Source organism: Ursus arctos, unplaced genomic scaffold, assembly GCF_023065955.2.
Source record: "Ursus arctos isolate Adak ecotype North America unplaced genomic scaffold, UrsArc2.0 scaffold_2, whole genome shotgun sequence".
Taxonomy (NCBI): domain Eukaryota; kingdom Metazoa; phylum Chordata; class Mammalia; order Carnivora; family Ursidae; genus Ursus; species Ursus arctos.
Window position 1 is genome coordinate 102,962,931 of NW_026622874.1, and position 20,637 is coordinate 102,983,567.

Sequence of the window (20,637 nt, forward strand, 5' to 3'; positions counted from 1 at the left end):
CAAGCTCCCTGGTCTAATCTTCCAGCGGAAGGACCTGAGCGTTTTTATTTCCGGCGTTGCTGTTTACGTTTCTAACAAAGTTTGCCTCGGTCTTCCTTTTTCCCCGCATGTCTAAACTTACTATTTGAAAGTGTGGAATTCAGTTATGTTCTGTGCTCGTTCTGACACCTGCGTTGGGCGGATACAGGAGAAGATCCGTGAGCTTCGTTCCAGGATGCAGTGAAGCTCCTTAGAGACGGTCCAGTCGGCCAGGTGGCATCGCGAGGACAGTCTGGGCTGCCCTGTGGCAGCGCTTGTTCCGGGGCTAATTCTCACCAGCCCTGGGCCTCGGCCTCCCTGGTGCTCCGCCTGGTGCCGCGTGAGGGAGGGGCTTTGGAGTCTGGCTGGACGGAACAGGTGCTGTTCCCTCTCGACCCTTCTCCTGGTTCAGTCTTTGGTCTGGGGGTCTCTCCTGTCCTGCATCTGCCAGTCAGGGTTGTGCTGTGTACTGCAGGGGACTCTGAACATGCCCTGCCCTGTGAGGCCCTGATGCTCTTCTCAGCAGGGATGGCCAGCTGGGCGGCCAGCAGGCCCTACCTTGCGCTTTCCAGCCTTCCAGTTTTCCAGAGGCGGCTCTGGCTGTGAGATCCCGTGGTCCAGCTTTTCACCCTAGCCTGCTGTACTCCTGGCCTCCCTTACACCGCTGGACATTTCTTCCAGAAGGTGCCGGGGTGTATGTCATTGATTCAGAGTCTTCCACAAACACAGATTTGCAGGAGTAAATGCAGGAAATCACAGTTCATGTACTGAGTGCCTCTTGATACCAGGGACTTTGTCTGATTGTCCGGGGCTGGGGTCAGCTTATGTTCCCATGCCTGGTCAGGGCTCCTTCCCCGCTATGGTTGTGTGGGTGGGACCTCAGTCTCCAGACTGTGGCTCCAGACCTCGTCCTGGCTTCTGGGTACTGAGTATCCTGTGGACTCACCCCACGGTCCCCGCCAGGGTGGGGACAGGGCAGCGCTGGTGTGTGCTCTGCCCGAGGCAGCCTAGGCAGATTTGCCCTTGGAGGGTTTGGGAAGTGAGTCCTGGTCTGGAATCTTTGGGTAAATAGTAGGTTTCTGATCCCTTTTGGGAGGCTAGCCAGCCTTTGTTGTGTTAATCTCTGGCTTGTAGAGGGGATTTTCACTTCTGTATAAATATTCCACTAATCTCTGCAGCCTGATGGGGTGAAGAGCAGTAACTTTGAGAAGTGGTGTGGCCTCCTGAGCTGCGACCTACTCCAGAGACCTTGTCCTGTCCTGTGTTCTCCTCTCCCCTCCACACCACAGACCCACCCTGCTGCTCCCCGTCTTCCCACACCTGACTCTGATGGGGTTTGGCAGCCATTTGGTGGTGCCAAGGTCTGGCCGCACAGGGTTCACGCGGGCGTCTGGGGTGACCCTAGCCGTGCTTGCCTCCCTGACTTCAGCAAGTGGGGTCTCTGATGTGAGGATCTCAGTGGTTGATCTCCCACGTTTCCATGTTCTCGATGCCTCCGTGATTTACCCACGCTCTTCCCGCTGCGTGGCATTCCCCTTCCACCTGGGACATTCCCTCTCCTTGAACCTGCATCTTGGCTCTAGTGGACAGACCGCTCACATCTCTGTCCAAGGTGGTGGCGTGATTTCTCCACAGGCACATTTCGCCGTCCATGAAGACTTGGCCAACGTTCAGTCTCAGACGTCATCCCACCACCTGCCTGCCAGAGATGGAGGGTCAGGGCAGAGCCAGGGCGCCGCTTTGACGAGAGCCTTCTCTTGGACCTTTTGGTTCTCAGTAGCCCTCTGGGGCTCTGAGGTTGCTGGGGGTGCTGTGGACACGGATCCAGGGTGTCTCCCTCGATCAGGTGTGGGGGCTCCACAGGTGCCGCCCCTGCCACTGCTGCCTTCGGGCGTGGAGTTTAAGTAAACGGGACAGACAGACATTCAGGCACGTGGTTGGTTTGTGGGCCTTCTGATGGTTTTGCTCCCTGCCCTGCGCTGGTTGCCAGTCTGTCATGAGTCTGTCACTGGCACCCTTGACAGCAGGAGACTCGTACGGCCCTTCCTTTCCTGGCCGCTTTGGAAATTCCCATAGTCAGGAGCAGCTTAAATACTAGACGGAGAAGAAACACAAGGACAGTAATCAATGAGAATGGTATTCCTCCGCGTCAGCGTGTGCGTGTGTGGACGCTGGCCGTTCAGTGAGAACGGGCTCGTCTCTGGAGCTGCTGGGGACGCGGCCAAGGTGGGTGCCAGCCACATGGCCGCGAGCAGGCCACAGCGACGCAGGTTTCTCACGTGACAAACGGTTTTTGTGTTATGGACAAGAGGAAGCATCATCTTCCTGCTCTCATGGTAGGTGGCCTCCCGCAGAATTTGTTGCCGCCGAGAGTGTGCGGGAAGCAGCCGTGCTGCTTTGTCAGAGGTGTGAGGGTCTGGCTTCGGGTCACAGTCGGCCGCTTTTGCGCCTGTGCCGGCTTGGGCAGCACACACGGAATCGGTGCTGTGTGCCCGGGAGTTCCCGGCGTGTCCTGCCGGTGGCAGGAGGTAACGCTCAGCACCCAGGGCCACAGGCCCCTTTTGTGGGTGAGAGGTGCCCTCAGCAGCCGTGCCTGGCTGGTACCCTCCCCACAGAGAAGCTGGCACCCTGCAGCCGCGCTCCGTGCTGGACACTCTATGCTGGGCGTGTGGTTGGCTGAGCCCCGCCTCCTGGAGGTCGCGGTTTAGGTAGTTAGCAGGTTAACGGTAGGGAGTCAGCAGCCCTGTCACTACCGGGGGCTGGCAAGCAGCCCCTCGCTTCCGCAGCCCAGGCTTGCCTTCCGCTGGCTCCCACCCCTGGTGGGGAGAGGGGTGGGCCAGCTGCGGGGCTGTTGGACAGGTGTCCCGTAGACGGTGCATCCTTCAGCTCTTGGGCCTCTGTCCTGGCTGACTCATTCCCTCAGCAGCAGGGCAGGGGTGGGCCAGCTTGGGGGCAGCAGACCAGCCCACAGCCCGTCCAGCCCACTGCCGTCACTAAGTAAATGTACTTACAGCAGAGTGACTGTGCCCGTTTGTGTGTGTGTCACCTATGGCTGCCCGTGCGCGAGGCAGCAGCAGGGTGCTTCCTGCCGGCCCTTCACGCTGCGAGTGTTCTGACCCCTGGTTTAGGGGTTACCTAAAGCCATGTCACCCCTAGTTCCTGGGCTTGATCTATGCTGAAGTGGGGACCTGGCTTCTGGGGGTCTGTGACTAGAGCCCCAGCTTTGCCGGCCTTTGCGAAGACGCCCTGACATGTGGGCACCAGGCCCTGGGGAGGCACAGTCCCCTGGGAGGGAGATGGGAGGTTTCCAGGGAGCCCAGACCCCCCATACCCTGGCTGCGGATTGGCCAGCAGAAGCTCCAGGGGCAGCATTTCTCGGCGCTCTCTGCTGTCCCCATGCGTGTGCCAAAGTGCAGGACGTTCCCGGTGGCGCCTTGGACCGGGGCCTGGGGTCGGGGCCGAGAGCTCTGCCCCTCCTGATCTGGAGCCAGGACCCCAGAGCAGTGCAGGACCAATACCTGCATTCATTCAGCATTTCGGCGGACACCAGGTTCATGCCCCCAGCCCCCATGAAGGCCTGGAGGTCGGTGCTGGGCTCGGTGCACGCTGCCTCTTGGGAGCTCACCGTTGCTGGGGCAGAAAGCCGGAGGGATTGGTAAGGACCTGCGGTCGGGGTGCACACTGCCATGTGAGCCGCTAGCTGTGGCTGGAGATGGAAAATAAAGGCCCGACTGCGTGGCCTGTCCTTTGGTGGATGCTGGCCTGGGCTCTGAGCTAATAAATGCGTGTTTTTAGTGTTTTCTTACTGTTTGAGTTAGCAGGATGTGCATGTGGTGTGAAGTGAGGATCGTAAACACAAGGCAAGATGGTAGAGCTAAGCCGTCTTCCTGCCCTGCAGGCCTTTGTGCTGGAGGCTGCTGGTGTTCCCAGTGTCTCGTGTGTGAGCAGGGCAGTTCTGCACCGTCTGACTTCCTCCTCGTGCAGCCTCAAAGTGGGGCAGTCAGAGGCTCGGGCAGCTCACGTGCTGGGTGTCAGGGTGAGTGGTAGGCTCTGTTTCTGTCGGCGTCAGAGCCGGCGAGGCTGGGGCGGCGGGACCTTCGGCCAGGCCCGAGGCGACTGGCGCCTGACGCTCCGCGGGGTTGCCTCCCGGCCCCCACCCGTGTTCGGCCCCAGGTTCAGCATGAAAATGGCAGGGGGGGCGTCAGCCGGCACTTGGCTTTGCAGGAATGTTTACCTCCTTGGTCTCCGCGTGTTTGCCTCGGAAGTGGCCGCGGGCGGGGCTGGCACGTCCGCGTCCCTGGGGCGTCCCGGGGCGCCCGCCCGTCCCAGTATGTGAGCACGGTCTGCCAGCAGCCGGGCTCCCTGGGCGTTAGATTCGCTTGGAGCAGGTACTGCTGGTAATTACGCCTCTTAATTTGGAGAGCGAGCCCAAGAAAGGAATAGAAATTTGTGTATTAACTTCAGAGGTTGGAGAGCCAGAGCAGCGTCTCTCCGGGAGACACGCGAAGATGAAGAAGAAGGGAGCTTCGCAGAGTGGCTCCCACAGGCCGCGGCGGGCCCAGGACCCCACCAGGGTGCATGTGGCGCCAGGGACCTGCTCCTCACCACGGGCGCTGCCTCGGGCCACGTGCTGCCTCTGCAGACAGCGCCTCCGAGGGGCCTTCCTTCCGAGGCCGACCTGCGGGCTGGCCGCGGTTTCAGAGGGGCTTGCGGAGCGGCCCTCGTGGTTTTGTCATTTAGTCTCTCACAAGATGCAATCCAATTAGTCCTGTGCCCTCTTTTTTTTTTTAAACCAACCCCAAATACAGATTTTTCTCAGTCAAGTATGAAATAGGTAGTTGCAGACTGCGGTATTAGCGCATTTCCAATTTTCACTTCTCCCCATGCCAACTCCTAGCGGCGTGGCTTCCCCTGTGCCTCCGGGCGAGCCAGGGCCGGGCCTCGGGGTGGAGGAGGGCGGTGCCGCGAGCGGGCCTTGTGCACCCTCCAGAGGGGGTGGCTCTGCGGCACTGCGGGGGAGGGGCTGCAGCTCCGGTGTGTGCCAGGCCCTAGAATGGGCATTTTCCTCTGCGTTTTCTCACTTCCTGCTCAGACCTCAGGAACAGGAGGTATTGTCCCCACTTTACAGATGAGGATGTTGAGGTTCAGCCTACGTGTGAACAAGCCCAGAGGCTCCCAGGCAGCGTGGTGTGGCCCCCCCCAGGGGAGGGGCCCCGGAGGAGAGGCTGTAGCCACGGACGACCGTGCACCCCGTGCCCGGCTGTTCTCAAGGCACCCACAGCAACACTGCTCACGTTCCTTCTCCAACAGCCCCTTTCAAAGCCTGACTGGTTTACCTCTTAAATATGGATCTGTATAAGCGGTTTCTGAAATTGGGTGTCCGGTGGGTAAACAAACTCCGGTCTTCTTCGTTCCTTGATGGTGTGCTTCCTTGCGTCTTTACCGACCCTCCACCCCCTGCCCTGTGCCATGCTGGCAGAGGCCTGGCTGGCCCACTGCTCCCAGGCTGCACTGCACTGGGCCACGCACTCGGGGGAGGCACCAGGCCTGGGCTTGTGCTCGTCATCACATGCTCTGGACCCCTGCCGGTGGGCCTGGGCTGCGTCCCGCGCGCCACGTCTGAGCTGGGAGCTGGGTAAATAGGTGACTGGAGTGTATCCACCTTCAGGAGTTCCCAGGCCAACGGGGAAGGAAAGTCACACACATGAGTCCTGGAATTACACGGTTGAATGGCACACAGGGGCTGGCACTCCCGGCTCGGGAGGACTGGTGGAGAAGGTGGCCTTTGAGGTAGATCTGAATGGTGGCTGGGGACTAACTGGCCTGTGTGTATCTGTATGCCGGCTGCCACGCCAGGCTGGGGAGCTGGGGAGGGGGGTGCAGGCTCTACAAGGGCAGCCTGAGGCAGTCCTCATGGGCCTCGGCATGTGTGGGCTGTAGCCCTTGGAGCCTCGGGGTGTCGGGCACTGCGGGGTGGGAGAGGGTGAAGTGGAAAGCCCATTAGCTATGAGTCAATCTTACAAGTTAAAAGGGCCTGTCTTGCTTTGAACACTGTGGCGTAAGTCAGCATTTCTTCCTTCTTTCCTGGAAATTGTCCAAAAGTACCAAGAAGAACGAAAGCCAAAAAAGGCAAACCTAAATTTGGGCCAAACAGAGCTACAGCTAAAACCCAAGCCCCTAAGCGGGAGGGAGCTGGCCTTCAGGAGAGGCGGTGGCAGGGGCGTGCGGGACGGAGCGCAGAAGTGAGTGAAGCTGCCGAGAGAGAGAACGCTGCTGCTCGTCGGCGGCTCTGCGGGCGGGGGCACGGCCACAGGGGGAGATGGAGATGAGAACTTGCGGCTTCCCCTCTTGTACAGAGAAGTCCGGAAGGTACATGGCACTCAGAGCCACCTGGTCAGGTGTGGAAGCAGAGAAGGCACCTGTCCTTTCTGCAGCGTGGGCCTTTTGCACAAAGCTGGACTGAGGGAAAGTCACCTTCACCAAAGAGTAATAAAGGCAGCATCACACAATTTTGTAAAACCCAAACGTTTCACGGAAAAGCAAATAACAGAAAAAATTTTCACAGAAAAAAATTAACAACCTGACCTCAACCAGACAAAAATTATGAACATTTTGCCGCGAACCTGGGGGTGTCCACGGGGCTGGAGCAGAAGCTGAGCTGGAGCTGGGGGGCCTGAGGGCCGGCGTGCGCGTCTGCAAGGAGCGGCGGCCGGAGCTGAGCCCACAGGCCTGGAAGACTGAACCAGCGCGGAGGTCGGGAAACGGGACCAGGCAGATGCCGTGGGTTCTGGAAACGCAGAGTTTACACGTTCAGTGGAAGTTCTCCGGAAGGCAGCAGACGGGAGCGGACATGGTAGCAGCGGTGTTCCTGCTGTGGTAGCAGGAGGTTAAAACATTTGAAGTTAACGTCGTGTGGCGAGAGCACATTTCACTGTCGAAAGCGGACGGTGAGAAGGGTCACGCTTCTGTTGTAGGAGGTGAACAGGGACCGTCGAAAGCAGAGAAGCGCAGGTGTTATGTCAAGGGAAGAGTTACAGAAGAAAGCCACCATTAGAACAAAAAGACGCAAACTCACTTCACACACGGAAGTGAGCAAGACAAGCAGGCTACAGATGTGTCAGCCATGTTCAGAACGAGCAGCAACGGGGATAGATTTCGGGGGGTCCGCAAGGACGCCAGCCGCGGAGAGTTTGACTCTGTGACCCACGATATTCGAGTGATGGAAGAAACGGCCTGTTTCAGATAAAACTAAAGGGCACTCTTTATCCAGCGCTCATAGGAAACGTTCACCAGAATTCACCATATGCTGACGACACAGAAAACCTTCTGCCTCTAACAGGCAGAACTAATGCAGACACGCACCTGATCCCGACGTGATGAATTTGAGATGATGAGCAAAACAAAACAAAAAAGAAACAGAACCTAAACCTCCGTCTTCAGCATTTCTTGGGTCAAAGAAGAAAGGGTATCCGGAAGTGCAGAGAATCCAGAAAACATGCCTCAGAGCCTGTGGGAAGCAGAGCAGAGTTGAGAAGAAAAGTCACGGATTAAATATTTATATTATTGAGCAGAGAGCATGAATAGAGACAGATTAAAGACCCCTCCCAAGAACTCAGCAAAGGAAAACAAAATAAGCCCTAGTAAAGCAAGAAGTAGGAATTTGCAAAGATCAACGCAGACGTTAATAAGAAAGTGAAAAATAGTGGAAGCACTAAACCCAAGCGCCCGTGCCCCGAAATAAAGCCAGTTAGACGTATGCATCGTTCACAGTCCCAGTGCAAAGTGAGCGCACGCACCCCCAGCCACATGAGGACTGAGAATAGTCAGAGTTTCTGGCCTGGAGGGTGGGTGGGAGCCCCGCCCTCTGGTCCTGCCGCGGCGCCCCACAGGCGCGGACACGCGCAGTCCCGGAGCCGGGCCAGGGCTCCCACGCGGGACCCTGTGTGAGCCGCACCTCGACAGTACAGGGAATAGAGCAAACGTGAAGGTGCATCTAAAAACAGTAGATGGAAGTTGTACCACAGCTCAACTTAAATAAAAATCTGAATGAAAGGAACCCTTTTCTAGGAAAGCGTGATCCAGCAGTACTGACTCCGGAAGTGGTAGAAACGTTAAAGAGACGAGATACACAGTTGTCGCAAAACAGCTGCTCCTCCCTCCCCCAATGAGAAGAAACAGAAACCGGTCGCCTCAGGTGGAGGCAGTGTCGGGGGAGATGCTGCGGGGCCATCAGAGCGTGGACCCCGTGTGTCCGCGCGCGCTCACCGGAGTCCAGAGCGGGGAGCGACAACTGTGCTGTGTGGGCCTCGTGCTTGCAGGGGGCCCCAGCTGCAGACGCCACCCTGAGTGCCCGGGCCCACGTGTCGGGCACGGAGCCGGCGGACCTGGGGCATGCCCCGCATTTTCCCCGGCGCTGGACTGCTGGCTTTTTTTTTTTAGGGCAAGTGCTCCATATTTGCTGAAAAGGCATTTGACAGAAACCCAACATTAGTCTTAACAAAATGTGAACATATGGACAACTTCTCAACATAATAAAGTCTATTTCAACCCAAGCTGACATGCTGTAAATAGGAAGCTACGAGCTTCAGGTCCAGGGACGCCACAGACAGGCTCGGGACATCCGGGGCTCCTGGTGGGAGGTGCAGCCCCCGGGCCGGGAGGACGGAGGCCATCGCTCTCACGGCCGACGTGGTCGTGTGCCGAGCTGGCCTGCTGAGAGCGGCTGCAGCGGCCCGAGCGGTGGGCAAGGGTGGGGAACAAAAGGAGCGTGCAGGGATTTTCAGGCCTGCACGTACAGACACAAGTTAGGTAAGACAAGAAATTGCACCCACGTGCAGCGGCAACCGAGCGGGGTACACAGAAGCCGCAGGCCTGCTCTCTGTGGGGAGTGCGCGAGGCTGACCGTGCCCCCGTGAGTGGGACAGGTGGCTGCGTCTTCCCAGGATGACTCCCTGGTCTGTGCATTTAACATAGTCCCAGTGTTTTCTAAAAAGGTTTTGTTTTTTGTTTTATTGTGATGGTTGAGGGGAGGGCTGGGGTGGGAGAGAGAAAGTGCCCTGGAATTGTTGTGGACAGGACGGCAGATGAAGAGGAAGTCAGGAGCAGACGCAGAACTTGGTGACCACATGGAGTCAGACGTCAGCGGGGGGCTGTTGTGCCTTGGGATCCTCGCACGGGGACATCTGGGTCTGTCTGGGGGCTGGTAGGTCGACCACAGGAGGAAACCCGTGGGAGGACCAGCGCATCCAAGAGCCTCCTCGCCCTCTCCACGGTGTTGATTTCATGCCGTCGTGTGGAAAGCAGTGGAAACGGTCCATGGAGACGGGGCAGCAAGAGGTGGGAGGTCCACATGGCCGAGTTCCACGGGGCCACAAACATGAACCGGAGGCTGTCTCGATGCACTGGTTTGGAAATCTCTCCAAAGTTAAGTGAGAAAACCAGAGTACAAAACAAGGTGCGGGCTGTCTTACCGTTTCTCTAACAATAAATAAAGAGACAAGTTAGAGGAGGGGCCGATTCCTGTTTGCTGCCAGAAGCACAGCCCGCGTCTGGAGCCGCACGGCCTGGCTGGCTGTGGCTAGCACCGGGGTGGCCAGTGTGCTCTGCAGAGGCCTCTGTGGTGTGTACCCTGTGTGTCCCACATCTGAACCTCGGGTCCTGAGGCCGCACAGCGTTCACAGCCCACGGGAGGAGGGGCGGCGGCCTGGGGCCGGGACCGTGACATCCCTGCGCAGTGTCCTGGCTTGCAGTCTGCAGACCGGCTTTGCTGCACGGGCACCTGCAGCTGTGGGGTGTGCAGACTCCTCTGCTCAAGAGACGGAGCGGGCTCGGCCCGGTGCACTCGGGCTGCTGCTGCATCCTTCCAGGGGAGTCGTCCTGGCCCAGCGAGGTCTGTGTGTCACCGGCCCGTTTGGCTGTGGCCATGAACAGGACACAGGGTCCTCCAGCTCCTGCATAAGCGTCCAGGCAGCATCAGAAGGGAGTGAGGATCGTGGCCGGTTCAGGGAGTGTGTGTGGGAGGAACAGGAAGGACCCCGGCCACAGTGGACGCCGCTTGTCCATGAGTGTGAGTAGGCCTTGTTTCACATTGTGGCGTCATGGTGTGGTCGCTTCGTGGCTGCCCTGCGCAGGGGGACTGCGGCCAGTAGCCACTGGCGGGCATGTGTGGCGCAGCCATGTGTGTGGGGACTCTGACTCCTCTGGGGACTTTGCGGAGGCCACTCCCGCTCGTGCTTGCTCTCCACGACCAGCAGGATTGGGGTCACCCATGTGTGCGGTGGTCCCACTGGGGACCTCAATGATTAGTATCAGGGCTTCATACAGACTGGATGCCTTGGGCCCGAGAATTCCTAAATAACCTGCCCCAGTAGGCCCTTTCTAGGAACAGTCTGGAGAGGACTGTTTCGAGAAGAAGGCTGTTCCTTCAGGCCCAGGAGGGCAGGTACATGGACACGCTCTCTGCTTCCCCAGCCCCGGACCGCGCTGGTCTGTCAGCACCCTTCCTGCAGAACCTGTTGTCCCCAGCTCAGGACAGTGGCATCGTCCACGTGCTGGTGCAGGACTGGGAGCTCTCTGCCACCCCAGTGAAGGGACAGGGGTTTCAGCCATGCGGCCCAGAGGGTGGTGGGGTGGGTCCACAGACGCGGACTGGCCACGTCATTCCCAGCCTGTGCCTTTGGGTGGGCGTGGCAGGAGGTCTCTTCCCGAAATCCCCTGTCCCTGGCGTGCAGAGTCGGGTGGGGAGGTTGAGTGGCCTCCATTTGGGGCATCAGGACAGGCCCCTGTGGGGAGGGGCTGCGTGGGAGCTGTGTGCACCCTGATGAGGTGAGGAGGCTCATGTTTGCCCTGCACCCCACCCTGTCAGCTCCCCCTACAGTGCTCACCAGACTGTCATGGTCATTGTCCCATTCAGGGGCTTCCGTGTGGCTCTGGGACTTGACACACCTGTCTGCTCACACCTGTGCTGCTTTCTTCAGCTGACTGAGGTCATTTCTAACGAGTAATGACTCGTCAGGGTCCCTCGGGGACATCCGCTCTGAGGACTGGGTCTTGTGTGATAACGAGGGCAAAGGCTGGCAGGCCCGTGTTCTTGGTGGTGCTCCCGCCACCCACGGGGCTGCACCTTCCGGGAAAGCCCTGTGAAAGACAAGGGCCCACCGGCCACCTCTCCCGGCCTTCCTGTTCTCTCACAGATGAGCTGAACGCTGCGAGCTCAGGGGCATTCAGCACACCCCACCGTCTGAGAGTCCCACAAAGGAGCCTTGAAACCCATGTCTGTGTCAGAGCAGACCATCCTGGGTGCACGTGAGGGCGCCCACCCCGTGCCTGCTTTCCTCTCTTGTGCAGTCGGTTCCCCCCGTCTGTTCTGGTCCAAGAACCGGGAGCCCAGCGGCCAGACAGACTGACCCTGATCAGATGGATGGGTGCAGGGCCACATCTGCCAGACGGGGCCCTGAGGAATCGCTCTGGCGTCGTGAGCATCTCCAGCAAGGAGCTGGGGTCAGGGAAGGAGGCGTGCTTTGCGGGGAGCAGGAGTTCTAGGGCTGCACGCAGACCGCAGGCTTGCTCCCGTGAAGGCCCCCGCCCCAGCCCTTGCCCCTGTTCCTGCACCTGGGCCACCAGGCAGGAACCCCTCCCTGCTCCTTCACCAGCCTGTGTGCATCTGTCCCGGGCAATCTGTGCATTACCTGTCCTTCTGCAAGGGAGTTCCAAGCAGCAAATAAATAAAACACCATGGCTGTTAGAGCAGACCGAAGCATTGGTAAACTCAGACTGGACTCTTCGCACCTGCTGTGACCCCCTTCCCCAGATTCGGTGTTTCCCGTCAGCATGCCGCAGAAGGAGTGTGTGTCTGTTGCTGCCCCAGAGGTGGGCGCTGCGAGGGAGCTTGTGTCTGCGCAGCTGGCGGGCTGTGAGGTCCGGCTGCCCAGGTCCCTGGGACACAGAGTAGCCCAGGAGACAGTGGCTCTGCCCCCGGCGTCGCCCCCCCTTTCACTGGAAGCTGCGTGTGGGATCTTGGGTTCCTGGGTCCTGTGGGGGTCGGTGGGGCTGCAGCAGGGCCTCCGGCTGACCCTCCTGTGCTTTCTCGTAGCTGGAGATGGAGGTGAAGATGCTGCAGTCTCAGTCCAGCGCCGCCGAGCAGAGCTTCCCGCTATCCAGGGAGGAGGCGAGCTCACTCAGGTACGTCTGCTCCTGTGGCCTCCGGGCCTGCCTTCCTGAACACACCCCGTCCACTCGGAGTCCTCTGCACGGAGACTTGGCTCTGCCCCCCGGTGCTGAGGGCCTTCCAGGGTCCCGCCGTCTGTGCAGGGGCAGCAGAGCCTGTGAGCAGGGGCTTGTCCGAACGTTCTCAGGCACGAATAGCCCTATTTCAGAAGAGAGCTGCTCCCGGGTTCTTCCCGAATGTCAGCCAGGCCACCTGCAGTCCGTGTGTCCGGCCAGCTCAGAACGCACCTGTTTCCTGCAGAGGCTTTCTCGATTCATCTGACCCCATCCCAACACAGCACACTGCCCACTTCCTGGACCGGACGAGGTAGCAGGTCCTGAAGGAGGAGGTTTTCAGGGAGACCGAGGCAGAGCTCTGAAGGGCCTACTCCCAGCTCCCTTTGGGTCCCCAAGTGGCCCTGTTTGTTACTGGCAAGGGGCCGATGGGCAAATAAACGGCATCCCCCCAGACAGTCTGGGTGCAGAGCGAGTGCAGGCCAAGCAACCTGAGCTCTGGGGTGCTCAGAGCGCCTGCCGCCGGCCAGGCACAGGGCGCCTGCTTTCCCATCCTCAGGAGCTTCTGGTGGGTCGGGGAGATGGGGTGGGTAAGGACCCTGCTGCCTGTGCCCCTCCCCAGGTCTGTTGCCTCGTCTGCGCTGGGCGGACAGCCCTTCTTTGTGGGTATGAGACTGCATGTGGGCCGTGGACGTCCCCGCGGGCAGTGTGTAGGTGCAGGCGATGGCCCTCCTCTAGGTTCCAGGTTTCTCCTGTCATTTCCAGAGGCTCTCTCGTGTCAGGACCTTGGCCTCTAAACAGCTGTCACTGGGGACCCACCCGATTCCACGGTGGCCAGTTTGTTCAGATACGAGTGTGTGCTGTAGGCGTCCTCCAGGCTAAGCGTGAGGACGAGCAGTGTGAGCAAGGGCACATGTGGTCTGTCTTCCTGAATTTTGCAGTTTAACGGGGATTAGGGGGGATGTCACTCACATAACATGTCAGCGGTGTTGGGCTGCCAAAGCATGGCGGAGGTGCCCCGAGAACCCGTGTCCGTGGGGTCTGCCCCACAGTGTTGGGGGGCTCTGGGGGCAGGCCAGGCAGAGCCAAGGACCCAGGGCTTAGTGGGGGAGGCAGCCGCGTGTGAGGACGTGGTGTGGGAGGAAGGGCTCCATATTGGAGAGAGACCAGCAGGGCGTCAGGGACCAGGCCAGGCCAGATGAGGGCCTGGTAAGGTTGTGGCCTTGTTCCCAGAAGCAGTGGGGCCAGCAAAGCTTTCAGGGCAAAGGAGCGATCACATCTGTAAGAGCCCCCTTGGCTGCCCAGAATGGGGACCTGGAAGAGGGGCTTGGCGAGGGGGCATCTGTCTCCCAGCCAGTGTCAGCTAAGCGTTTGCTGTGGGAATGTCGCCTTGTAGACAGGCAGCAAACACTCTCCTACGCCCGACTTCCAGGAGCAGCCCCAGCCCGGACATGAGCATGGTTTTGCAGTCAGAGGGTGGGCTCGGGGCCCCAGAGAGCAGGTGGAGTTTGTGTGGGTCCTGATGGTAAGTGAGTGAGGAGGGGCGGCAGAGGGGTTCCAGGCAAGGGCAGCCAAGGCCCGGGATGTGGACGGGCTTCTCCACGGGAGCCCCACGAGGAGCTGGGCCAGGGCAGTGTGCTTGGTACTGATCCTGAGGGGCCTTGGGTGCGGCCCCGGGAGCCCCCCTGTGAGTGCGGGAATGTGGATGAGAGGCGGCAACCCCACTCTGCCTTAACGCCCACCTGGCCACGCAGCAGGTGCTTGGAACCCTTCTGCTGGAGACCTGAGCCGCCAAGTGCAGCGGTCCTGCCTCCCGCCACGCCCTCCCCTAGAGATGCGGACGTGATGTCCAGGCCCTGGTCGGCTGTTGGCCGAGCAGGGCCGGCTGCACTCACGTTTGCGTGCACTGGCACACTTAGGGTGCATTCGTTTTTATTTATTTTTAAGATCTAAATAAAAGGCTTTGTCAGTGATATCTTGTACATCAAGATCAAAGCTGCCTGTCCCCACCATCTCGTTTGGTGAAAGCAACTGTGGGAGGCGAGCCTTTGTGCTTAATTAATCGAAATTGGGTCGACAATTGTGTGGACCACTTGCCGGGACACGTGCATGTTGCCCTCCGAGTTTCTGGCTGCTCAAGGGAGGGCTGGAGCCACGCGTGACAGTGCGCTTCCCCCTCAGCCCTCTGGTGAGAGCCCCTGCCGGGCAGGCTCTGGGGTCCACCGAGCACAGCCACGGGGAGCCCCCGACCCCAGCCCTTCCCTGGGACCAGTGGCTGAGAAATAAGGTCTGTGAGGCCCTACCAGCCCCTCAGCTGCTACGGCGCAGGTGAACCCCGCTGTTTGTCCCATGGTTAACCCTGCCATTCACCCCGCAGTTCACCCCACGATTCACCCCGCCGTTCACCCCATGCACCTGGCCCCTCTGCCCCTCCCGGCATCCCCTTCATGGTAAATGTTCCGACGTGGTGCCATGTCCCAGTTTCCCCTGTGTCACAGGCATTCTTTGCTTTCCTGCGAAGCTGCATGGCGCCACTCAAGGTGGCCCTTCAGCTGGGAGGGGTGGGTGGGGAGGGCGCCGGTGAGCAGCAGCCACCCCCACCCCTGAGAGGAGCCCTGGCCCCTCTGCTCTAGCTCCTCCCACAGGGGAGGGTGGGGAACCCTAGAGGCCCCCAGCCACCTTCATAATCTCTTGTTCCCCTCACCGTTTCCTAGACTGAGAGAAAGACAAGTGGGCCGCTCGTGGCCTGCTGTTGGTGACCGGGGAGCCCGTGGTCGTAGGGGACGGGGACGGACACAGGCAGATGGTAACTGTGTTACGTGTGAGTACCTGTGGTCGAGGTTGTGAGGTGCAGGTGATGTGTTAACTGTGCACACGTAACGTCATGCACACATGCGGAACGTTGCTCTTTAACGAGCAAACTAGGGGAACCTCCGTGGAGATCGAAGTCGAGGCTGTGGGGCCCTTTCACCTGCAGCAGATCCTGGTGCTCTCTTGTCTGCTGTCACGTGACAGCACTAGCAGATCCTGACTGTGGTCTGTGGATTCCGTGGCCAGGTGGACTGCAGTCCCTCTGGAGTCGCATGTGGCTTTGCGGCACCTGCTGGCCCCTCCCACAGCTCTTGGCCCAGCCCCAGGCCCTCTCTGCCAGCCCGGGACCCCTGCTTTGGGGACAGCAGGCACCAGGCCCTGTCGTCCCACCCACGCCCTTTCCAGAAGGTCAGGTGCTAGGCTCTTACTTGTTTTTTATAAAAAGTCTTCTGTTATTGAACACCCTGTCTTCTGTGCACCCACGAGTCTGTGAAGAGGAGGACACAGGCCCCGCGCCCTGAGCTCCCAGAATGGTTGGTTGATCTCGGAGACGAGGGCACCGCTGGACAAGGCCATGGCTTCCCGGCCCCCACCCACAACCCAGGCACTAAGGACAAAGCCTCCTCCTTTCAGACCTGGGGCCGTTCGCCTCAGGGAGCGGTCCTGGTGGAAAGGTGCCACCGGGCTGAGGCAACTCTCCAGCCCTGCTGCTCACAGGCCATGAGCTCTTGGGCCAGCACCGGGTGTCTCGGGGTCGGCCGGGGAGGCTGGGGCCAGCCTGCGGGAGCCTCTGTGGCCTCACGCTCCCCTCCTTCGTCTGGGCTGCAGGCATCTCTGTGGACTATGGCCTGACCACCAAGTCTGGGCCTCTGCCAACCCCCCGCTCTGCAGGCTGGAGCTGGTGGCCTCGCCCGAGGGCAGGGTGCCAGGCCGCGGAGGGCTCCGGCCTCTTCCCTGCGCTGACTTGTGCGGCGGGCAGCGAAGGGAGCGTGTGCCCTCTCTCCGGGCCTGAGTCTTCTCCTTGGGGCGCGTGTCCACCTGCCACAGAGACCCGCGCGGGCCTGTGCTGATGTGCTATGCGGGGCGCTCAGTGGTCTCTGGCAACCCCTACCCTTCTGTCCTCCGGGATTCTCTGCGGTTATTCTTAGACTGTTTCTTCTCTTCGGGTTCTCTAATTTTTCTGAGACTAGACTCATTTGGGTGTTGAACTTCCTAAATTAATGCTCTGTTTTAAAGATTTTTGATCTTATTTTCCATCTTTTTATCTGCTTTCTGTAAAATTTTCTCAGATTTTTCAGCCTGTTTTTATTGTGTTTCTGCAGTGATGTTTCCTAAAATTTCTTGTTGTCTGGTTGTTGTTCCCTGAATATTCTTTCATACATAGGACGCCTTGTCGTGGCTTTGCGAGCGCACTGCGTCCTCTGTGCAGCTCTCTTCTCTCCAGGCGGCCTGTTCTCTCTCGGCTGCTTTCATGGTCAGGTCAGCGTGGCAGGTGTAAACCGGACCTTCTTCTCTCAGGCTGGATGCTGTACTCAGGAGTGTGGTGGGCCTGGCCATCTGCTCACGGGGCAGGTAGGGCCCAAGGGCTCTGCTGGGCCACCTCACGGGGCCTTGGGACTGGTGGTGGCTTAAGGGGAAGATCCTGTCTGCAAGGTGTAGGTGCTGCCATCACCTGGGAACTGAGGGGACAGGACAGGGAAGCTCAGCATCACTATGGAAACCTTCCTGCAGTCCCCTGGTCACCGCGGTGACTTTGCACTTTATCTGGTATTCCTCAGCCTGGAGACCTGCTGTTTTCTCTCTCAAGAAAACAAACCTCTGGTATTCTTCTAAGACAGGGAGAGAAAAGGCTGACGGGAAACACAGAGATGCTGACTTTTCCAAAGATCTCAAAGTCCCATTCTGGTCAGTTGTCCCGTTCCACCCACGTTCTTACAGTAAGACTTAAAACCTGGCATGATATACAGGCAGGCAAGACCTGGAAGGGGAGGAAAGGTGGCCCATGTGGGACCCTGGAGCTTGAGCAGCGTGACGGTGAGCTCTCCGTGTCCATGCTGGAGCGCCTTTCTGACCACACCCGCCCCACGACAACCAGCAGGGGCACTCGGTCCCCATAGCCTGTGTCAGCCGGGCCATTGGTGACCCACCTTCCTCTCCAGCCCCCAGTGCAGGCAGTGCCGGGCGTGTCAGCAGGGTGAGGGGAGCCAGCCTTCCGTGGTCCCCTGAGCAGGAGCCATGGCCACCCAGTTTCCCCTGCAGTCGAGAGCTGGAGCAAGACAGCAGGGGCCTGCTCCACCCTCCCACTGCCCCAGGCTCACAAGGCTCAGCGGGAAGCCTGCACTCCGACCTGCAGCGGCAAGGTAGCCCTTGTTTTCCCGTCCCTGGTGTCCGTGGGACTGCACGGGGAGCCCGGCTTACACCCCACTGTGTGCAGGGCCCCACTCCGCCAGCATCGTGTGAACAGGGCCCATGGGTGGTGGGACTTGCACCTGCCTCCTGGACCTGGCACTGCGTCTGCACAGGGGCCACCCCGAACAGAATAACTCAGTCGCAGGATATGGTAAAAGAGTCTCGTACTGTACCCAGAGCCAGGCTGTCATAACTTGCGCGAGAGAAGACAGTCAGCAGGTTTCAGGGCAGTGACGTGGGTGGTGGAATTATCTGGCAAGGGTCGTAGAGTACCAGTCATAACGTGCGTCAGCAAACAGTTATGGATCTTCTTTAAACAAATGAAAAAATGGTGAACATCAACAAAGAAGGAGAAATTAGTTTAAAAAAAAAAAAAAAGAGCCCAACCAGAATGCAAAGTTCAAGGGGCACTCGGCAGTGGGCTGGGGACAAGAGTCGTGACCTCAGAGGCAAACGGACAGAGGGCATCCGTCAGACGGATGGAGGAAACAGGCTGACAGCTGACAAAGGGGAGCAGAGCCGCTGGGATCGGGGCCCTGGATATAGACATGCATTCATCGGAGCCCCAGAGGCAAGAGAAAGACCAGAGCTGGAAAAATATCTGAAGAAACAATGACTGGAAATTCCTCCAATTCGGTGAAGGGCATAAACATACAGATTTAAGAAGCTGGGCGAACTGCACACCGTGTAGCACGGACAGTCACACACGGCGCATCCTAAGTAATCTGAGAACTAGAGATAGAGTCTTGAAAGGAGCTGCGGAGAAACACCGCCCCATGCGCGGGGATGCCACTGGGCAGCGTGGAGCTGTCAGCCAGGGACAGGTGCTTCGGGGGGAGCGGAAGAGCATGCCGTTCTCAGGGCAGCCGAGGGAGCGTCCCGGACGGAAGCACGGGGTGACAGAGGAGAGCTTGGGAATTCCCAGAGGGGAGGAGGACAGTGGCGTGGGCTGGCCTCCCCACGTGTTCGCTGACTGGCACTCGGTGGTCGGCAGCCCCTGAGCGCACAGGGCGGTGGTGCTCCGTGCACGTCGGGGGACGGGCCGGGGGCAGCTCTGCTTCCGCTCCTCACCACGGCGGCCGGCCGAGGGACAGACAGACGTTTGTGTGCCTGAGGCAACCACAAGGACAGCTGTACAGTGCACTGCACTCAAAACCACTGTCAGTAAAATGAAAAAGAGTCCTAAAAGGAGCCCATTGGAAGGCAAAAAACGAGAGACAGAGGCTTAGTCAGAAGACAAATAATACCACGGCAGATTTAAGCATGAGCAAATCAGGAGTTACTTTGAAGGGAAATGACCTAGATGGCACCAGTTCAAAGATGGAGATTAGCGGGTGGATAAAAACACAGACCTGTCCTGCTCCACGGCCGAGGCTCCCTGCAGCCACAGCCGTCTAGCTAGGTGGGAAGGGGAAAGGGACATCACACGAAGACCAGCGTAGCAACAAGACACGGTGATCCCAAGTGTGTTTGCGCCAAACAGCAGAACTTTAGAACACAGAGCGAGACGTGGTAGACCTGACAGCAGGAGGAGACCATCCACGTGCTCGGTCGAGGCCCCAGCTCAGTCGGACGGCGGGACTGCTGGCATCTCTGTCAGCCACAGGGTCCGGCTGGCGTTGATGGCGCACTCCATGGAACCCTCCTTTCACGGGCCCCCGGGCATTCACCAAGACAGACCGTGTCTGGGCTCATGAAACACACTTGGAAGAGTCAAGTTACAGAGCGCGCTCTCTGACCAGACCAGCCTCACGCTAAAAGTAACAGGAAGACAACAGGACCGTCTCATTTGCACGTTAGACCGCGCCCTTCTAAATAGCCCGTGTGTGAACAAGCCAGTCTCGCAGGAGACGTCAGCACCACTGAGTGGTCGTGACAAGGCACAGACCTGAGCGCACGACACATGGCTCGGTCAGGGCCAAGGAGGTGGAGAGCGCTCCAAGTTATAGTCCAACCTCCAGCCCCAAGCAAGCAGAAACAAAGAAATAGAAAGTAGCAAACAGTGGTGAAATTGAAAGGAGAGAAACAACAGAAAAAATTATTGAAGCAAAACATTCTTTGAAAAAGGGCAATAAAATTAATAAACTCGTAGCAAAACAGACACAGATGGAAAGAGAAGGCTGTCACCCATATCAGGAACGAGATGGGGGTGTCCCTAGATCCCGTAGCCCTCTGAAGGGTATAACAGGAGTCCTACAGGCAGCTTTATGCTTACAAATTCATTACCTTAGGAGCAATGGACCAATTCCCCCAAAACCACAGACTCCCACAGCTCAGCCGGCATGAGACAGATCATCTGCATAGTCTTACAAGCTTTAACAAATTGAGTTCATAACTAAAATGCTCCCCCAAAAGGTATTTCCAGGCCCACATGGCGTCCCTCAAGAATTCTAAGGACTTCAAGAGTACTTAACACCAGCTCGATGCAGCTCTTCCAGAAACAGAGGAGGTTGTCAGGGTGTGTGTGCGGGGGGTGTCTCCAGGAGCGGCCTCCGCGCTGACCCGGGTCTTCATCTTGACCGCGGTGGTCACGTAGCTCTGCATGTACGGCGGGAGCTCATGCGGGCTAGCGAGGGGGGACCTCGGGGGCTACACCCGTGTCAGCTCTCCTGGGTTTGAGATCGAACTGTATTTGCTTCAAGTTGTGACCACGGAGGGAGACTAAGTGAAGACCACATGGGCTTCCTTGTATGTTTTTTGCAAGTTCCTGTAATTATTTCCTACAAAGTTAAAAAAAAAATGCACCTCCAATCAGTCTTCCAGGTGGAGCCCTACTTTCTCCATTTCCAGAAGTGACTACTGGTGGTGCCCATTCCCGAGTCTGTAGAGTTTTCTTGGCTTTTCCGCTGCCAGTCTAGGATTTAGCTTTCTAGGTTATTTACCACTCCTCCATCTGCTTTCCAGCTTCTAAAGGTCTTTTGATGTTTCCCCTTCCTTTATTTTCTTTGTCCTCTTGGGAGTACAAAGTATAGGAAAAAAAATAAGGAAAACCTTTACTCTTGTTTTAGTGAGATTTTGAGAGAGATTGACACTTAAATCTATGTATAGGAACCATCGTCTCTCGCTGGAGTCTTGGTGTTTTTTCCGTTCACGTATGTTTTATAAACAGTGGAGCACATCATTCAAACCCTGTTTCTCCACTTTAAAAGCTAACACGTTGCCATGTTTTTACAGTCTCTT

General features: G+C 58.3%; 1 protein-coding gene across 1 annotated transcript in view; it reads left to right on the plus strand.

Moving 5' to 3' along the window:
* MAD1L1 (mitotic arrest deficient 1 like 1) overlaps positions 1 to 20,637 on the plus strand; it is a 275,913-nt gene that overhangs the window by 190,411 nt on the left and 64,865 nt on the right. Inside the window, exon 14 of the mRNA XM_057315132.1 lies at positions 12,110 to 12,198. Coding sequence (XP_057171115.1) covers positions 12,110 to 12,198 — 89 coding nt within the window. The remainder of the gene's footprint in view (positions 1 to 12,109; positions 12,199 to 20,637) is intronic.